This window comes from Moschus berezovskii, chromosome 11 (genome assembly GCF_049115385.1).
Source record: "Moschus berezovskii isolate FMDL1 chromosome 11, NW_MosBer_1.0, whole genome shotgun sequence".
Lineage (NCBI taxonomy): Eukaryota > Metazoa > Chordata > Mammalia > Artiodactyla > Moschidae > Moschus > Moschus berezovskii.
In genome coordinates, this window is record NC_142470.1 from 81,499,411 (window position 1) to 81,520,444 (window position 21,034).

At 37.2% G+C, this 21,034-nt stretch overlaps 1 protein-coding gene across 3 annotated transcripts in view; it reads left to right on the top strand.

The window, feature by feature from the left end:
- PREPL (prolyl endopeptidase like) overlaps positions 1-21,034 on the top strand; it is a 41,691-nt gene that overhangs the window by 5,465 nt on the left and 15,192 nt on the right. For 2 of the 3 annotated variants that reach the window (XM_055399583.2, XM_055399585.2), the window contains 6 exons: positions 7,546-7,668; positions 9,005-9,071; positions 10,945-11,151; positions 12,904-13,039; positions 15,496-15,712; positions 16,333-16,518. In XM_055399583.2, coding sequence (XP_055255558.1) covers positions 7,546-7,668; positions 9,005-9,071; positions 10,945-11,151; positions 12,904-13,039; positions 15,496-15,712; positions 16,333-16,518 — 936 coding nt within the window. The remainder of the gene's footprint in view (positions 1-7,545; positions 7,669-9,004; positions 9,072-10,944; positions 11,152-12,903; positions 13,040-15,495; positions 15,713-16,332; positions 16,519-21,034) is intronic. The other variant, XM_055399584.2, reaches the window with a different exon arrangement.

The following is a 21,034-nucleotide window of genomic DNA, read 5'->3' on the forward strand; positions in this document are numbered from 1 at the left end:
TGTAGTCTCACAATAGTTTTTTTCTTTTTTGATAATAGTTCATGCAGTGGGACTGCATTATAGGTGCCAATTCTTTATTGGGTTTTTTCCTCCACATTCCATTTATTCTTTAACCTGCTGGAGTATGGCTCCTCAGTTCAGTTCAGTCGTTCAGTCGTGTCCGACTCTTTGCGACCCCATGAATCACAGCACGCCAGGCCTCCCTGTCCATCACCAACTCCCGGAGTTCGCTCAAACTCATATCCATTGAGTTGGTGATGCCATCCGGCCATCTCATTCTCTGTCGTCCCTGTCTCCTCCCACCCCCAATCCTTCCCAGCATCAGACTTTTCCAGTGAGTCAACTCGTCGTATGGCTCCTATCCCCCACTAAAAACCCATAATTGTTGCCAAAGATGTAACATATTTCAGCCCAGTAGGCACTTCCCTTTCCTCCTCTTAGAGAAGCTCTCAGCAGATTTGACATCCTTGACCAATCCCTCCTTGAAACACTCTTTTGGCCACATGAGTCCACGTTTTCCTGGTTTTCCTTTTCCTCCCTTACAAACCAACCCTCCTCAGTCTCCTTTTCTGACTTTTCTTCCATATGACTTCTCAACTTTGAAGTTTCTCAGACTTTGGTTCTGATGCTTTTTTCTCTCTTTAATTTCTTCCTAAGTAATTTTATCCATTCTCTTGGATTTAGTATCATAGCAGTTATTATCTTCATCCCAGATCCACCTCTGAGCTGCACAGGATTAATCTCTAGTTGGACATCTTACTGACTTCTCAAACTATCCACAGTTGAACTTCAACTCTCCCAACCCTGACTCAGCTCTTCTTTGTCTCATTGCTCTGTATGCAGTTGTTCAAGCCAGAATGTGGGAAAACGTTAACCTGCCATCACATCCATTAACAGTGTATACCCAGCTTTTTGATTTTTACCATATCACAATACCACTTGGGCTATTATTTACTTAATTATTTTCGCTCAACCAACTTGTCTCATCCCAAAGAATAATAGTCATCAGTCTGATGTGCTTGTTATATTCTTTATAATTAAATATTCATATACCTCAAATCATATATACCATCATGTCTGACATGCTTTCAGAAACACATTACATTAACCTCCAAGATACATGGTGAATCTGTCCGTATTTCTCTCATCTCTACCATTATCACTCAGTCATCTTTCACCTGGGTCACTGGTTGAAGCCGCCTAACCAGGTTCTTTGCTTAGCTTCTTCTCATCCAACCCATTTTCATACAATTGGAAGAGTGATCTTAAAATATAAATTAAATCATGTCACTCCACAGCTTAAAAACCCTTCCCGAAGTTCTTTTTTTTTTTAAGAAATTAGTGTCTTTGTATTTTTATTTATTTTTTGGCAACACTGTGCAGCTTGAGGGATCTTAGTTCCCTGACCAGAAATGAATCCAGGCCTTCTGAATTGAGAGTGTGGAATGTTAACCACTGGACCACCAGGGAAGTCCCCAGAAGCTCTTAACACATAAACTCCCATTTTCCTAATCATGTTCCTCAAGACCTTGCAAGATCTAGTCCTTATCTCGTTTCTCTAGGGAGAGAGGAAGAATAAAGAAATAGATGAATAAAATAAATAGTATATCAGAGGCAATCGGTACAATGAAAAATAAAATAAGGAAAAATTAAATAAACCGTTTGGGGCTAGGAAGAATTCTTATTTTGGTTGAGCGGTCAGGGTAGGCCTAACTGAGAAAAAAGACTACATTTGAGCAAAAACTTCAAGTGGGTGTTTGGGCATAGGGTGGTAAGTTCTAAGAAAGTGAGGTGGAAGCAAGCTCAACATAGTCAAAAACCATGAAGGAGCCCAGTGTGGCTCAGAGTCAGTAGACATGGGAGGCGTGTAGAAGCAGATGAGGTCAGCAAGATTTGTAATGGGGCAGAAGTCTTTAGGACTCTAGACCATCATAAGGATTTTCAGTTTTCCTGTTTAACAAGATGGGAAAACTTTGGGTTGGATTTTGAGTGAAGGAGTAATATGGTCTGACTTTAGGTTCACTCTCGTTTCTTCGTTGAAAATAGACTGGAAAGCAGAGGCAGAAACAGAGCATTTTGGCTCTTGCAGTAATCCAAAGAGAAATGACACTGGTGTCACCAGAATAGTAAACGTGTGAGACGTGCTCAGATTCAGGATGTATCTTGAAAGTAGAATTGACAAGATTTGCACATCAGTCAGTGGTTGCTAGAGAGAAAGACAAAACTAAAACTTTTAATCGTGAGCAGCTGGAAAGACAATTGTCATTTATGAAGATAGGAACAATTGCCTAAAGAACAGGAGATTTTTGTGGGGAGAGGGAAAATGGGGACATTGGATATTCAGTGCTGGACATTTTTTTTTAAATACTTGTTAGAAGTCCAAGTAGAAAATAATGAGTATTGTAGTCAGTTGGGTATACAACTTGTTCAGGGAAAAGGATCAGGGAAAAGGATAAATTTAGGAGTCCTAGAAAATAAACAGCATTTACTATTTAGCATCATAAGACTGTATGAGGTCACCAAGGGAATTAGTGCAGACTATAGGTAAAAGAAGTGGTCCAGGGCATTTTGATGTTACGAGCCAAGGAATTGAGTAGGAACTAGCTAAAGAGACTGAGAAGGGCCAGTGAAATACAAGGCGAGCAATGTGAAGTGAAGTGAAGCCTGGAAGCCAAGTGAAGTGTGTTTAGGAGGTGGAAGTGATCAACTGAGTGACAATGCTGATAGCTCTCAAGTACTGTGATTACCTAGAATTAACATTTGTACTTCTTGATGTAGGGGTCATCAGTGACCTTGACAAGAGCAGTCACTGGAATGAGAGGGCAAAAATCTTACTGGGCTCATAGGAATTAGAAGCAGGGAACATAGGAGACAGTCTTGCAAAGGGTTTCACAGATGCTTAGTATGAAAGTGAAAGTGTTTGCGACCCCATGAACTGATGCTTATTATGGTTCTGCCTAAAACAACACAGGGGTGTTTCTTAAGGAAGTTTAAGATTTTTATTATTTTTAAGTGTATTGATTATTTTCCATTTCTTTCTGCATTAATCGAAATGGGCCTAAGATATATTTCCTTTATTTGTGATTACATTGATAGATTTTTCTAGTGTTGAACCATCTTTCCACTCTTAAGATAAATCTTCATTGGTCACATAGGATTTTATTATCACTATTGTTTTTGTTTTGTGTTTTTTTAATAATAAATTGATCTTTTAGTTTAGAGTTTTTTCAATCCATATTTTATAGTAAGATTGATTTTCAATTGTCTTATATTGACACTGTCTAGTTTTAGTGTCAGGGTTATATTAGCCTGATAAAATTAATGGTATGGTTTTATATAGTTGGCCTTTTTTTCCCCATAAATAGTTAATATATGAGATTATCTGTTTCTTGAGGATTTGAGAAAGCTACCCTTGAACTTACCTGGGTTTTGTGTCTATTTTATAAAGGGACACTTAATTATTAATTTCTTTGATAGTTATTGGCTTAAACAGCTCTTCTGTTGTTTGAATCAGTTTTGCTAATTTATTTTCTGGAAAATTACCCATTTTATCGTATTTTCAAATGTATTAGCATAAAGAACTTTATTGTAATTTTAAAAAATCTTTGTTATATCTGTAATTATGTCATCTTTTTCATTTCTAGTATTTTTGTCTTTTTAAGTCAAGTTTTATACATGTCTTTCTTCTTGTTGTTTAGTCACTAAGTTGTGTCCGACTCTGCAACCCCTTGGACTGTAGCACTCTAGTCCTCGTTGTCCTGGGCCTCCCTGTCCAGGCCTCCCATGTCTTTCTTAGTGCACTTTTAAAAGAACTTCTCCTATTTTGTTGGCCCTCTCTTTAGTTTCTTTATCAATTTCATTGAAACAAATTAATTTCCTTTCTTCTACTTATTTTAGGTTTACTCTTCTCTTTTTCTGTCTTAAATTGAAATTCTCCATATTGTGTTATTTCAGGGGACTCATAATGTCAGCTTGTCCCACTGTTCATATGCTAAGGTTAATAATTTCAATAAAGGTGATAATTGCTAGTTCTCTCCATTGTTAAGGGGCCGTTATTCCCTTTGCAATTACTAAGTAGAATGTAGGGTAATACTTTGTGCAAATATTTTATTACCCAGTATCATTTCACCTAATGAGTTTAATAACCATGGGTAGTCTTTACCCTAATCACTTTTTTCAGTGGGGGTTGCTAATGTTTTTCTATTTCTGCTATTCTTTCTACATTTATTAGCTAGTATTAGTCTGTAAAAAAGTTTTCCCCCTTTTTTTGTAGTCTTTTTATTTTTTTATTTTAGTTTGGTGTGTGTTTTGTTTTTTACTTCTTTTTTAAATTATTGTGAGTTTTTAAAGTAATCAATTACAGTCATTATTATTTTTGATGCTCAACCTTCCCTAAATGTGGCTAGTAGGAACCCCCTCAAACTGGCCCTTGTGTCCTTTTCACACATCTCCATAAACCTTTGACACTTCTTGCTTTCCAACACAAAATGGCCTGAGCCTACTTTTTACTCTCCTTGTCCCAGAGTTGGAATTAGCCATTTATTAAATGGCACCATCTTTACTCAAAGCTGCCCAGTGTTCTGTGATTTTTCTGTCTTTAGAGTTCAGTGATGTTGCTCTAATAAAGTTTATATATTCCATTTTTCTATCTTAAGAGTTTTCATTATTAAAATGGTTTTGTAGTAGGCCACCCAGAAGATGAGGAAGACTGGTTCTTTTTTCCATTAATAAAGTGACACTGTACACGTAAGCTCTTAAAATTTAAAGTTAAAGCTCTCCTCATCTCAGCTCCATTAGGCAGTTTATGCCCTTAAAACCAATGAACTATTAATGTATTAAGATACTTGGCTAAAATCGATAGGTTTACATACCCTAATTATAATGCTAGCTAGCATTGAAATGAAAGTTTGGAATATCCAGTGAGTATTGCTGAGGACAGAACTTAAACCAAAACCAACTTGGAGTACTTTGTGAATATGTATAAAATCTCAGTTTCCCTGGGAGTATTTCCTTTTGAGGAATCATTTACAAAATGCTTGAACTCTACTTCTACTTTATTAAGGCAGTTCAAAATCCTGTTGATTTCAGGGTTTTTTGGTTCAGATAAACTCAGTTTATTTGGATTTGTGACACAGAAAAAAAATTAAGATTGTAAGGCAAGTGTAGGAGGATAGGTATTGGGCCCAGCCCTGTTGCCTTTAGCCCTGCATTAGCCCCGACTCTCAATAGGAAAGAACCAGTGTGAAAAGTGGCAGAGCCCAGCTCCTGGTTTGGAATGTGCGAGGGGCTGCAAGGTGGTAGAAAGAGGTACTCTCTGTGTAGCTCTCCTGACTTTAATTCTAATAGGAATTAACAGAACAGATAAGTATATATCTGGAAATAAAAAGTCAGCTCCTATCACTAAGTTATAGTTTCAAGATAGATTTCTAGTGATCTGTTTCATGCTTTAGGTGATAATAGGAAATTATTGGTATAGATATTTTGCCTCACTAAAGATCAACACTAGATTTTGTAGAGATACTTAAAAAAAACAAAAAGGTAAACATATGAGCCTCTAGTATTTGAAATTGTTATTCAAGCACATTAATTATCTTATTGAAGTAGAAAGTAAATAACTCGAGTAACGACCATTATAGCTAATATGGATCTAATCCAAATCATAAAGCATCCCAAAAAGTCTTAAAACTTTGTGAAAATGATTAATTTTCCATTTAATTTGCTTTGGTAATTTTTCTGTTTTATTCTTGTGTTTAATTTTAAATTATAAACTCATCGTGATATAAACTATATCATTTACATTCACTACACTGCTGGTAAAGTATCATGGACACATTTGTGCAATACATATTAAACAACTGTTAGAGATCCTTACCAAAGGCTTAGTGCCCCTCTGGCACAAATCACTGTACAGTTGTCATCTTTGGCAGAAAGGTGACATTGAAAATCTTGACTAGAATTCTTTTCCTTAGGCAAGGCAAACTCATGGTGTATTGAATTATTGACCCCTTTTTTTAAATTTGAGAACTGAGATTTTTGCCTTACCCAAATGTTAATAATTCATATGGTATTTATGTGCTCAGCAGACATCAACTTAAGCTCTTAGCTTATTGCTGCTGCTGCTAAGTCACTTCAGTCGTGTCCGACTCTGTGTGACCCCATAGACGGCAGCCCGCCAGGCTCCCCCTTCCCTGGGATTCTCCAGGCAAGAACACTGGAGTGGGTTGCCATTTCCTTCTCCAATGTGTGAAAGTGAAAAGTGAAAGTAAAGTCGCTCAGTCGTGTCTGACCCTTAGCGACCCCACGGACTGCAGCCTACCAGGCTCCTCCATCCATGGGATTTTCTAGGCAAGAGTACTGGAGGGGCTTGCCATTGCCTTCAGTTCAGTTCAGTCGCTCAGTCGTGTCCGACTCTCCGCGACCCCATGAATCACAGCACGCCAGGCCTCCCTGTCCATCACCAACTCCCGGAGTTCACTCAAACTCATGTCCACAGAGTCGGTGATGCCATCCAGCCATCTCATTCTCTGTCGTCCCCTTCTCCTCCCGCCCCCAACCTTTCCCAGCATCAGAGTCTTTTCCAGTGAGTCAACTCGTCGCATGAGGTGGCCAAAGTATTGGAGTTTCAGCTTCAGCATCAGTCCTTCCAATGAACACCCAGGATTGCCTTAGGGACTCCTAATAAGACACGGAGTGCTTTATTTAGCTTTCACCTGTACCTCTACTCACTAATTTTCCATTATTTTTCCTATTCTTCCTTTTCTAAGATGAATATATTATCTTATTCCTTATCTCAAAAGAGAAGTTTTGTTTTATAAAGCCTTAATTCACCATTTGATCTGATAAACAGTTCTATTCAGATGATTCCTTATCCCCACAAGAGAAGAAAATTACAGCCAGTGAAGACAGAAAGTAACAAAAACTTCTTATCATGACTCTTGCTGTGAATAAAATAATATTGAACATTTATTGATAATGTTAATGTCTTCCTCTGCCTTTGACATTTTTCTCATTTTAGGAGGTATTTTAGTACTTTATAAAATTCAGCAGACTTCTGCTTCTCACACCTGGCTATTAAATGTGTTTAAGTGTTCATAGGATTTCATTTATTGCTTTCCCATAGTATTTCTGAACACTCCTCAGCACTTCTTAGCACCTCTGCCTCTTAAGGAGTTACACATTTAAATTAATGTGTGCATGTGCGCTCATTCGTGTCCAATTCTTTGCGACCCCATGGACTGTAGCCGGCCAGGCTCCTCTGTCTATGGAATTTCCCAGGCAAGAATACTGGAGTGGGTTGCCATTTCCTTCTGCAGTCATTAAGTATCAACCTCATTTTCTTTCTTTACATTTTTAAATGAAAAAGAGGAAATGACTTATTAAACTTATGAAAGAATATTTAAGATCTGTGAAATGCAGTTTATTTCATAGGTATACATCTAATGTTGTATTTGCATGAGACGGAAATAAGAATTATCTTTAAAAGGTGAAAGGTTTTTTTTTTTCTAATTGAAATATTATGATCATACTGATAAAACTTTTTTCCAGAATTTTCTGTCTAGTAAACAGGAACACGAAAAACCCCTTTCAGAAAACATGGATGCGTTTGAAAAAGTGAGAGCAAAATTAGAAACACAGCCACAAGAAGAATACGAAATCATCAATGCAGAGGTAAGATATCTTATCTCTATTTTTTTAAACCTTATATTACCAGTTGGGATACAAATGAAATACCCTATTTTTTTTTAATTGATACCTTATGATTTATAAACATAAGCCCACATCCAAATTAGACTGATTTTGGCCTTTAATATGTGCTGAAAAACTTCACAAACAATAAGCCAAGTATGATCCTTTAAATAAATTGTAAAGATCAAAGCCAAGATGAATTTCCAAGTGTATTATATTAATTTTGGTTTTAGGAAACAACCAATTCTGCTTTTAAATTTTTTAAAATAATTCTAGTGAGAAGTTAAGTGAAACTAAGTCAGTGCTTCATTATTTGAAAAGTATTTGATTGTTCTAGCTATACTTTTTTTTTAATAAAAGAAAATTCACTTTGAACAGTTTAATACCATGAAAGCCAAGTATTTGCTTGACCATTTTGTGTTTACCACACTCATAAACACTCAGTTGAAGCTGACTGAACGTACACGTTGAAATTTTCTTTGAAAAATTTTTTGATAAGAATGTAAAACAGAACCACATCTTATGAGTGAAAATTGCATACACAGTAGAATGAAAATAGCAATACAGTCCATGGAGCTGCAGAGAGCCTGACATGACTGAGCGGCTGAACAACAGAGAATCAGGAATTCCAGATTCAAATCACACCATTAACTAGCAGGTAGTAAATGTCTTAAGCTACCTAATATCATATCAGTCAATCAGTTGCATTTAATATGTAGGAATTAGACAAGAGCATGATTCATGTATTGGTAATGGTCTTTCTCTCAAATTGCCTTTATCTGTCACCTCTACAGAGGGTAAGATGCTTTGTGCAAAATCAGATCAAACCATGAACAGTTGGCAGTGACAGCATATTTTAGAGGAAAGAATCTCAGAAAGGTATTGACTGGGTTTTCAGGCTAGTCTTAAGTCATGGTTTTCGCATCTGCATAATTTTGGTTTATCTTAACAATGCCACTTGATCTCTGTTAATTGTCAGATGTTCCAAAAATAAAGCTAATGTGGTTCGTACATTCATGAGAACTGACATAGGTTTTGTTTTGCCTTCTCTTTGTTGTTTCTTTCATTTATGTATTAGAAATGCCTCCAATGATTGTAAACATATGAAAACCATATTTTGATCACTATATTGTATATTTGTATCCATTTAATATTTTTTCTGTGTTCATTCATAGACTTCAACAGGTCTGCTTTTATAAAAGATCTCATTTCTTCATCTTGAATAGTCAGACCATAAACAATTAATTAAATTGTTTTTAAACTAGTGGATAAATTATTGTTATTATTAAATAAACCATTTGTTTCTTTACATTGTCAGATTAAACATGGTGGTTTTGTTTATTATCAAGAGGGCTGCTGCTTGGTTCGTTCCAAAGATGAAGAAGGTACCATACAGTTTTCCTTTTTAAGAAACACTTGATTTTTCTGATTTCACATTTTTCATGAGAAATTTGGTATTGATTTTTTTAATTTGTATTTTCTGTTGCAGTATAGTTGATTTACAGTTATTAGTCTCATATGTACTATAAAGTGATTCAGTTACGCACATACATATATCCATTCTTCAGATTCTTTTCCCACATAGGTTATTAATCGAGTAGAGTTCCCTGTGCTATACGTTAGGTCCTTGTTGATTATCTGTTTTATATATAGTAGTGTATATGTTAATCCCAAACTCCTAATTTATCCCTCCCCTCTACATTTCCCCTTTGGTATTATAAGTTTGTTTTCAGAGTCTGTGAGTGTGTTTATCTTTTGCAAATAAGTTCCTTTGTATCATTTTTTTTTTAGATTCCACATATTAAGTGATATCATATGAAACTTCTCTTTTTCTATCTGACTTACTTAGTATGACGATCTCTAGGTCCATCCATGTTGCTGCAGATGGCATTGTGTCATTCTTTTTGATGGCCGAGTAATATTCCATTGTGTATCTATATCTGTACATCTTTATCCATTCCTCTGTCACTGGCTATTTAGGTTGCCTTGAGTCTTTGCTGTTATAAAGAGCACTGCAGTGAACACTGGGGTTCATGTATCTTTTTGAATTACGGTTTTCTCTGGATATATGCCCAAGGGGATTGCTGGATCATATGGTAGTTTGTTTTTCGTTTTCTAAGGAACCTCCGTACTGTTCTCTGTAGTGGTTGTACCAATTTACATTCCCATGGACAGTGTAGGAGGGTTCCTTTTTCTCCACACACCTTCCAGCATTTATTGTTTGTTCAGGGCCCCATGGCCTTCAAAGCCAAATGCTCTGGAGGCTCCTTCCAATGCCAAGCCCTCAGGCTGGGGAGCCTGCCATGGGACTCGGAGCTCTCACTCCTGTGGAGGAGCCTTTGTGATATAATTACTTTTCCAGTTTGTGGCTTACACACCCAATGATGGGATTTTATTATATCGTGAAAGTGTTCCCCCACCCCCACCCCGACTGTCTCATTGTCGCCTCTTCTTTGTCTTTGGATGTAAAGTGTGTGTTTTTATAGGTTTCAGTCTGTTTGGTCGGTGGTTATTCAACAGTTAGCTGTTATTTTGGTGTTTTCATGAGAGGAAGTGAACTCATGTCCTTCTCCTACTCTTATCTTGTCAGAAATTAAGGGCTGCTTTTAGTTTGTATGCTTGCTGCCGCTTTCCTCAACATATGTGGCCATTATCCCCTGATATGGGGTGTGCTGGTGCGGTGGTCCGTGCGTACTCCCAGGACAGAAGGGCCAGTGATTGGTACCTACTCACCCCCTATACATGCTGTCTGAAAGGCTGGTATTGATTTTCAAAGGTATAAAAAATAGGTTTTGATTATTGATTTTTATCTTTATTTTAAATGACTAACTTTTAATATCTGGGTTTGCCTAAGCTAGAATTAATACTTACACTCAGAAGCTTTGGCAGAGAGAATGGAGGTGAGAACCAGCATTTTTTGAGCATCTACCAAATTCCAGTTACTATGCTAGGCACAACATAGGTTACTTAGTGTCATTTACAGTTTCTTACTATTGTAGGTTCTATATGGTCTATAAATATTAGACTAACTGTATCAAGTAACATCACATAGGCTGATGCATAGAATAATACTGAATAGGATATTGTAATATTAAATAACAAATGCCATTTTCTACACACATCAAGCTACTGGCAGTGCTGAAGGAAGCCATAATGTAGCATCTTACAGAAGGGGAATGCTACTCTAAAACACTGAAATATAGTTTAAAAAAAATTATATCTTATGGAATTGTCTTCTCTACTTTTTTCTTTATGCAGCAGACAATGATAACTATGAAGTTTTGTTCAATTTGGAGGAACTTAAATTAGAGCAGCCCTTCATTGACTGTATCAGAGTTGCTCCTGATGAAAAATATGTAGCCGCCAAGATAAGAACTGAGGATTCTGAAGCATCTACTTGTATAGTTGTGAAGCTCGGTGATCAGCCTGTAATGGAAGCTTCTTTCCCAAATGTGTCTAGTTTTGGTAAGACACCAACTAAAACAATGAAAAGACAACAGCACGAGAATTGTCTGCACTTTGGAGACATTTTTATTTGCCCACATGAATGAATCAGATGAATGCCTGATCTGTTTATCCCTGTGGACTCCGTACCTTCCTCTGTGCCTCTTAACCAGGAGACCTTCCCTTCTTTAGTTAAATATCCAAATTCATGTCCATGTTTTTAAAAGTAATATAATCAGAGTCTAGGTTGCACAGTGTATGTTAATGTATCAGTAATATGTATCTATGCATGCATGCTAAGTCACTTCAGTCATGTCCAACTCTTTGCAACACTGTAGACTGTAGCCCACCAGGCTCCTTATCAGTAATGTGTCAGTAATAATATTCTTTGCTATTACTTTGAGTACATGTTCGCATATAAATTACATCTTAATATTTTATTCAACTTTAGGCTGGAGTATGATATTTTTAATTTCACATCATCTTATCCAGCCATTGTAGCAGATTGCCCTGGGGTCTGTACCAAAGAACTCTGGAACAAGATGAATTAACTTTCTGTTTTTTTTTTCGACCACACAGCTTGTGGGATCTTAGTTCCCTGACTAGGGATTGAACCGCAGTGAAAGCGCAGAGTCCTAATCACTGGATGACCAGGGAATTCCCTGAACTAACGTATTCATCAATAAAGTTATGATATTTTTACCAATAAAACCAACTTTAAATTTTATCATTTATCATTGGGTGATTATATATATATGTGTGTGTATGTGTGTGTATATATATATATACACACACACATACTTTATCCTCCCTTTCATTTTTTGCCATAAATTTCCCCACTGTTTAATAAAGAAATGCCTTTACAATGAATTAAAATTATATCCTATCGAGTTTTTTCTAACACATACCTCTTGTACATTTTAACCTCTAAAATCAGAATGCATATTATACAATGATGTCTTTCAGTCACTGTCAGCCAGGTGGCAGTCATGATGTAATTGTATAAATACTTTAATTTACAGCTTCCGGTAGGATCTAGAAAACACCAGCATGTGACTGATTTGTGTTGTTATATAGCAGAAACAAACACAAAATTATAAAGCAATTTTCCACCAATTGAAAAATAAGTTTTTGGTTTTTTTTACAACTTAGTTTGAGATAAACTGTCACTTGAAAACATACAAAAACATTTAGGCATGAGAGCAAGTGATCCAGTATTTCTGCAAACTTAAATACCATCGCAGGTGTCTCAGATGGTAAAGAAACCACCTGCAATGCGAGAGACCTGGGTTTGATCCCTGAGTTAGGAAGATCCCCTGGAGGAGGACAGGACAACCCACTCTAGTATTCTTGCCTGGAGAATCCCATGGACAGAGGAGCCTGGTGGGCTGTATGTAGTCCATGGGGTTACAAAGAGTCGGACACGACTAAGCGTCTAAGCACAAGAGCATGAAATTTAAACATAATCGATCTGCTGAAAGCAGATGTGACTTTACCAAAGTCTTTCCTAAATATTGAATGTTCAACTCTTATTTAGAAACTTGAGTACCTTAAAACTGATAACTGCAAAAACTTAGAATTGATGTAGTAATGTCTTATTCTTTGGAAATAACAGGGTTTAGTTCAGTTCGATATAATCAAACTTGTGTTAGATTTAGATTGCCAGAGACAAACCTACACATCTCTTCTGTTTGACACTCAGAATGCACTGTGCCTTTTTTTTTTAACTGTAAATAGGTGGCTATATATAATTCTTTAATTGTTTTCTTTTAGAATGGGTAAAGGATGAAGAAGAGGAAGATGTTTTATTCTATACCTTCCAGAGGAACCTTCGCTGTCATGATGTATATCGAGCCACTTTTGGTGATAACAAACGGAATGAACGTTTTTACACAGAAAAAGACCGAAGGTACTAGAACAATTCAATTAAGTCTTTATTTTCAGCGTATTTCTCTGGTTATCTAAAGTGCTGCTCTTGGTTGACTTAAAACATTGATTTTGGCTGGAATCAGATATAATAAGGCTAAGGTGAGCATAGCATTCTTTTATAAGTGATTAAGATTCAAAATTGGAAACTAGTTAAATTCAGACTTCAGAGTGAGCACAGATATATCATCAGACTAATAGGTGCTGAATTACTAACATCCTCTCTGTACTGACACAAGAGGAGTTCTTAGTATAACATTTAAATAGCATTGTCATGCAGCACTTATGAATCTCTTGTAGGTCATAACTAGATTAACCATATGAGTTACACAGAATTCACTATTTATTTCGTGTAGATTATCTAAAATTTAAATTGCTTTGCTTTGAGCCACGATATACTTTGGTCTTTAAATTTTAGTTTCCCCAGTAATCTGGTAATTCCTCCTTAAAGCTAATTCTTTTTGCTTCAGGACTTATGCCTCATGGTAGCAAGGAGTCGGACACGACTGAGCGACTGAGCTGAACTGAACCACTTAACCAGGCTGGGTAGGAAATAAATTTATCTGGCAAGGTTCCTTAACTCTTACCCAGATGTACTTTTCCAAATGATTTATAAGAAATAAATTATTTCTTAACACCAGGGTCCTGTCACCTTATACATCATTTAACAGTATGATTTGGACAATGTCTGAACAGATTTTGCAAGAGAAAAAAAAAAATGAGCTTTAAAAATCAATCTATGAGTGTAAAATTGATACCCCAAACAAGAAAATTAACCCTTCACTTAATAAAATCTCAGACCTGACAAGGACCTTAAAGAAAATCTTGTACAACCCCAAGTTCATATGAAGAACTTGAGGTCTGGAGAAATTATTCCAGCCCATAGAACTAATATTCTTGATCCAGTAACACTTCTGTCATTGCTTTTTTTTCTGATGAGGATTCTATTAATGAGAATTTACTAGACCTATTCCTATGATCCCACTATTTTATGTGTCATTTGTCAAGATTGTCTTTTGGAAATGACAGTTTACACTAGTAATTTATTATATTATACCAATGACTTTGATTATAGGATATTTTCCATCTTGCAACTAAAACTTACCATCTGTCTTTATATTTCTTAGTATTTTCAGTATGAATTACTTTCCTAATAAGGAAGTGTAGATGCAATATTTAAAGGCATCCAGTGTGTCAGTATGAATTAGTATAATGCTCTTGGGATAGTCTTTGATTTATTGAGTCATAAAAATACTCTTAATCATTAAAATAGTGTTTCTATTACTTAGAATTTATCCTAAGGAAATGATTATAAAAGTCATGGAGAAGGAAACTATCTTCATGATATGTTCCCTTTTATATTTATTACAATGAAATAGCTAAGTTTTTAAGAATTATGATAATTCAACTTAATAGGATATTCAGTTCAGTTCAGTTCAGTCGCTCAGTCGTGTCCGACTCTCCGCGACCCCATGAATCACAGCACGCCAGGCCTCCCTGTCCATCACCAACTCCCGGAGTTCACTCAAACTCATGTCCAGAGTCGGTGATGCCACCAGCCATCTCATTCTCTGTCGTCCCCTTCTCCTCCCGCCCCCAACCTTTCCTAGCATCAGAGTCTTTTCCAGTGAATCAGCTCGTCACATGAGGTGGCCAAAGTATTGCAGTTTCAGTTTTAGCATCAGTCCTTCCAATATTAAAAATAATGATCATAAACTGTGTAACTAATGTGGGGAAATATGATAATATGTGTAGTAAGAAATGCAGAATCCAAAATTGCATCTGTATTTTAATTACATCTATTTAAAGACATGTGTAAAATAGAAATAAGCCCTGGAAGGAAAAATAGAAAAATTAAAATTTAAAAAACGTGTTAGTTTAGTGAGATTGTGAGGGTTTTTATTCCTGTTGTTTGTTTTGTTATAAAAACTGGGAGAGTAGGAAAAAGGGATATCCAACATGCATTCAGAGGAAAAACAAAGAAAACTCTGTCTCTTTTCTTCCCTACAGTTACATATCTTCTCCAGGAAGTTTATTTCCTCTTCTCAGCAAAAACCCCTATAATCTATTAATGTGATTGAGTGTTAAATGATATCTGTAGTTTACCTTGAAATGCATTTTTTTGAAAGATACATAAATATGTGATAAAGGAAATACAGCAAAATGTTAGCAGGTATAGAATCTTAGTGGTGGGTTTTGAAAAATATAATAAAATGTTAGAGAAAAATTATTTTGAATCCTTTTGAGGAGGAAATGAGAAAAAATAATAGCCAGTTTTTACAAGCAGTATTTCAATAGGGAGTTCTTCTTTTCTGTGTGCATTAGAAATTAATATATATACTCAATACCAGTGAGAAATTGTCATTAGCAATGATAGCTTACATTTGAAATTTATTGGATTTTCCTCTCTCTCTCTCCCTCTCTCTCTTTTCTGCGTAGTTTTTTTGTCTTCCTTTATCTCACAAAAGACAGTCGTTTTCTCACCATGAATATCATGAGCAAGACCACTTCTGAGGTGTGGTTGATAGATGGCCTGAGCCCTTGGGACCCACCAGTACTTATCCAGAAGCGAATCCATGGGGTCCTTTACTATGTAGAACATAGAGATGATGAGTTATACATTCTCACTAATGTTGGCGAGCCTACAGAATTCAAGGTAAATCCTGTATTTTCGTGGTCCCCATTTAGGCTGTTAGGAAGTGTTACAGTAACATCAACATTTCTTGCTCTAAGAGTTTATTGTTTCATAAGCTTTGGGTCATTAAAAACTGAAGCCACCTTCCTATGTATAAGCAATCCCATTTCTCTTCCCTCAGAGCTAATATACCTCTTCATATTTTACTATATCCAAAAAGGTTAGCAAAGGAAAACATTCCCTATCCTAAATAATGTTAGTCATCAAAACCAAACTTAGTGGCTTAACAAACTTTTCAAACTTTTATAAAGTCGAGATTTTGTGAGTCAGCAGTTTGGACTGGGCAGTTCCTCTGCTGGTCTCAGCTAGGCTCGGTGATGGCCCCACAGTCAAAAGGCCGAGGCCCCACTGGCTCTCAGTGCTTGACTGTCAGCTAAGCACTGTATCATACCCACCGAGCAGGCTAGCCAGGGCTCATTCATAAAGTGATGTTCACACTTCAGCCCTGATGCAGAGTCAAGTTCCTTCAGCTCTTCATAAACAGTGCAGACTAATAAGGTCTGATTTTCAGTGGTTTCATCTCTGGATGCTGTAGTCATCATTTCTGATGCCTGGATCTCATCTAATTTTGTTCCACACAGCTAATGAGAACAGCAGCTGATACCCCTGCTATTATGAATTGGGATTTGTTTTTCACGATGAAGAGAAATACCAAAGTTGTAGACATGGATATGTTTAAGGATCATTGTGTTCTCTTCCTGAAGCATAGCAATTTACTTTATGTTAACGTGATTGGTCTGGTTGACGATTCAGTTCGGTCTCTAAAGGTATGTTTAATTTTCAAAAGATAATACTGTTAATCAGAATACATGCTGTATTAACAGAACATCAAATTTTGAATAACAGCAATGTACTTTTTCTTAGAAATTAATTTAAATAGAATTTAGTATAGTGGGTCTTCATCAGGTTTAGGAGGTTTATTTTGGAATTCCTTTTAGAAGTCTTTGCTTTTTTAGAAGTCTAGTGCACTGAAAAACACTGCTGTATAGGATGAACTTCTCTCGCTACATATATCTGTATCGTGTATCTCTACAACCTTCAGTTCAGTTCAGTTCAGTCGCTCAGTCGTGTCCGACTCTCCGCGACCCCATGAATCACAGCACGCCAGGCCTCCCTGTCCATCACCAACTCCCAGAGTACACTCAAACTCATGTCCACAGAGTCGGTGATGCCATCCAGCCATCTCATTCTCTGTCGTCCCCTTCTCCTCCCGCCCCCAACCTTTCCCAGCATCAGAGTCTTTTCCAGTGAGTCAACTCGTCGCATGAGGTGGCCAAAGTATTGCAGTTTCAGCTTTAGCATCAGTCCCTCCAATGAACACCCAGGATTGATCTCCTTTAGAATGGACTGGTTGGATCTCCTTGCAGTATAAGGGACTCTCAAGAGTCTTCTCCAACACCACAGTTCAAAAGCATTGATTCTTCGGCGATCATTTTTCTTCACAGTCCAACTCTCACATCCATACATGACCACGGGAAAAACCATTGCCTTGACTAGACGGACCTTGGTTGGCAAAGTAATGTCTCTGCTTTTTAATATACTATCAAGGTTGGTCATACCTTTCCTTCCAAGGAGTAAGCGTCTTTTAATTTCATGGCTGCAGTCAGCATCTGCAGTGATTTTGGAGCCCAAAAAAATAAGTCCTAACTCAGGCCAGCCTGGCAGCTGGAGCCTAACCACCACCTCCTTCTCCCATCCCAGACAGTAAGCATGCCCCCCCGTGTTTCTGCTACAGTGTTTCTCCCATGCTTGTTTGTGTCCATATCATCTCTTTGCCAATTTTATAAAACTGTGAATGGTAACATTATTGCCCAGTTTTACAGCAGCATTAATACGTGAGTTAAGGTAACATACACTGAAGGGAAGGAGGGTGGCCTCGGTTTTGCTTGATGTGGGAAGAGTTGTATGACCAGCAGACAGGCCATTGGTATCTCCCCATCTATAGTATTAAGACAGTTTTTGCTAAAATGCAATTCCAGTAAATTCACTGGATGTTTATTAAATTTCTATGTGCAGAGTTCTGTCTTCGGCTCTCTGGAATGGAAAGATAGTAACTCAAAATACCTGGCCTTAGGAGAATACCATTTATCATGAGATTAGACTTGTACACAAAGACTAAGTATAGGATGGGTTTAAATAAGTGGGATCAAAAAACATAAAATGTGCCATGAGGCCCGGAGGGCCCAAGAAAACTTTAGGGGGTAGTAGAATTTGAGATAACCAAGGAAGATAGATAGGGTTTTGTTGGGTAGGGAAAGGAATAGTATTCTAGGATGAGAAAGTGCATCAAATGAAGCTCTAAGCTGGAGAAGTTAGGAAAATATTCAGGAAACTGCTAATAAATCACTTTTATTGAAGCAGAACAAATTACTAGGGGATGAAGCTATGATTTGACATTCTTTGACTGTCAACGTGATGAATTTATGCATAAATTATGAAGAGGGGAAAATCTGAAGTTTGAAGGCAGGGGAATAATTTAAGGAGTCATACTATACTTCACAAGGTTATCTGGCAGGCACATTAGAGTACACCGAAGCGCCAAGAGATGAGGGATATGGAGGTTAGTTTTGAGATTGTTTTAGTGGCATAGAGATCTAGACTAGAGATCTCTTCAAGAAAATTAGGATACCAAGGAAACATTTTCATGCAAAAATGGGCACAATAGAGGACAGAAACAGTATGGACCTAACAGAAGCAGAAGATATTAAGACGAGGTGACAAGAATATACAGAAGAACTGTACAAGAAAGATCTTAATCATCCAGATAACCACGATGCTGTGATCACTCACCTAAAGCCAAACATCCTGGAGTGTAAAGTAAAGTGGGCCTCAGGAAGCATCACTACAAACAAAGCTAGTGGAGGTGATGGAATTCCTGCTGAGCTATTTCAAATCCTAAAAGATGATGCTGGTGAAGTGCTGCACTCAATATGCCAGTAAATTTAGAAAACTCAGCAGTGGCCACAGGACTGGAAAAGGTCAGTTTTCATTCCACTCCCAAAGAAGGGCAATGCCAAACAATGTTCAGACTACCGCACAATTACATTCATTTCACATGCTAGTGAAGTAATGATTAAAATTCTCCAAGCTAGATTTCAACAGTACATGAACTGAGAACTTCCAAATGTTCAAGTTGGATTCAGAAAAGGCAGAGGAACCAGAGATCAAATTACCAATATCTGATGGATCATAGAAAAAGCAAGGAAATTCCAGAAAAACATCTGCTTCATTGACTATGCTAAAGCCTTTGACTGTGTGGATCACAACAAACTGGAAAATTCTGAAAGAGATGGGAATACCAGACCACCTTATCTGCCTCCTGAGAAACCTCTATGCAGGTCAAGAAGCAACAGTTAGAACCAGACATGGAACAACAGACTAGTTCTGAATTGGGAAAGGAATACATCAAAGCTGTATATTGTCACCCTGCTGATTTAACTTATTTGAAAGTACATCATGTGAAATGCCAGGCTGGATGAAACACAAGCTGGAATCAAGGTTGCCGGGAGAAATATCAATAACCTCAGATATGCAGATGACACCACCTTTATGGCAGAAAGCAAAGAAGAATTAAAGAGTCTCTTGATGAAGGTGAAAGAGGAGAGTGAAAAAGTTGTCTTAAAACTCAACATTCAGAAAACTAAGATCATGGCATCTGGTCCCATCACTTCATGGCAAATAGATGGGGAAAAATGGAAACAGTGAGAGACTTTATTTTCTTGGGTTCCGAAATCACTGCAGATGGTGACTGCAGCCATGAAATTAAAAGACGCTTGCTCCTTGGAAGAAAAGCTTGACAAACCTAGACAGCGTATTAAAAAGCAGAGACATTACTTTGCCAGCAAAGGTCTGTGTAGTCAAAGTTATGGTGTTTCCAGTGGTCATGTATGGATGTGAGAGTTGGACCATAAAGAAAGCTGAGTGCAGAAAAATTGATGCTTTTGAACTGTGTTGGAGAAGACTCTTGAGAGTCCATTGGACTGCAAGGAGATCCTACCAGTCCATCCTAAAGGAAATCAATCCTGAATATTCATTGGAGGGACTGATGCTGAAGCTGAAGCTCCAATACTTTGGCCACCTAATACGAAGAACCGACTCATTGGGAAAGAATTTGATGCTAGGGAAGATTGAAAGCAGGAGGAGAAGGGGACCATGGAGGATGAGATGGTTGAATGGCATCACTGACTCAATAGACATGAGTTTGAGCAAGCTCCAGGAGATGGTGAAGGATAGGGAAGCCTAGCATGCCACAGTCCATGAGGTCGCAAAGAGTTGGACATGATTGAGCTACTAAACAACATCTAGTGGCATAAATAAGAAAGAATGAGAACCTAAATAAAACAGCCAGAATTTTCCATCTATTTCATGAAGTCAAATTATCAAATGTAATGTCTGGTGTCTTAAAAGGCTGTATAAATATTCTAAAACAAAAATGACGTTTAACAAAAATGATTACATTTTTCTTTCTAGTTATGGTTGCATACATTATAAATAAATAATATTTAAATAAACAAATTATCCTTGAAAATAATCCAGTCTGAAGCGAATAAATTAGGAACTCTTCTAGAAAGACAATGCAAATATATGTCTCTAGTGCTTTACAGCAGTGGATTCTTTGGATTAATTACAAGAAATTTTCTCTCTGAACCTAAGCTCTTTGACCATAGTTTCTACAGGTTAAATGGTACACTCTTTATGCACACATCCCCCACCTATCCTCTCTGAATAGTGCCCACCAGTGACGTTGCTGTGCCAAGACCTCTGATTTTCTAAAGAATTTGCTCTTTCTACAATTACACAGGAAAAGAAAGGCAATTTTCTTTGAAATATTCTGACTCTCAGTGCTATTTCTAACATACCGTCAGCCTGCTTACTAGAGTTCTTTTAAAAGGTATAAGAGGGATGTTAGTGGAAGGCTTGAGGCTGGACCCTGCTGCTCTGAGAGAATAAATTTTGATTTCTTTTCCTTTTTTCTTAAAGTTAACAATCATAATAGCAGTGAGTCTCTCAGAGTAGGTGTGCGGGAAAGGTTTTGTTCTGCACAATGGTTAGCCTGGGAGCTAAAGTTAAAAACAAATTGTAAATGCTTTAGTGCTGCTGAGCTAGTTTGTAGTCCTGGAATAATGACTGTCGTCCCTGGGGCTGTCCAGGCCGTAGAGTAAGGGCTGCTGGGTAAATTATTAAAACCACAAGTGAGAGATCTCATGGTCTATGAAAAGAGAGATCTTGAAGATATCTTTGGGTTCTGGAATTCCTACTTGGTTGGCTGTTATTCTTAATCTT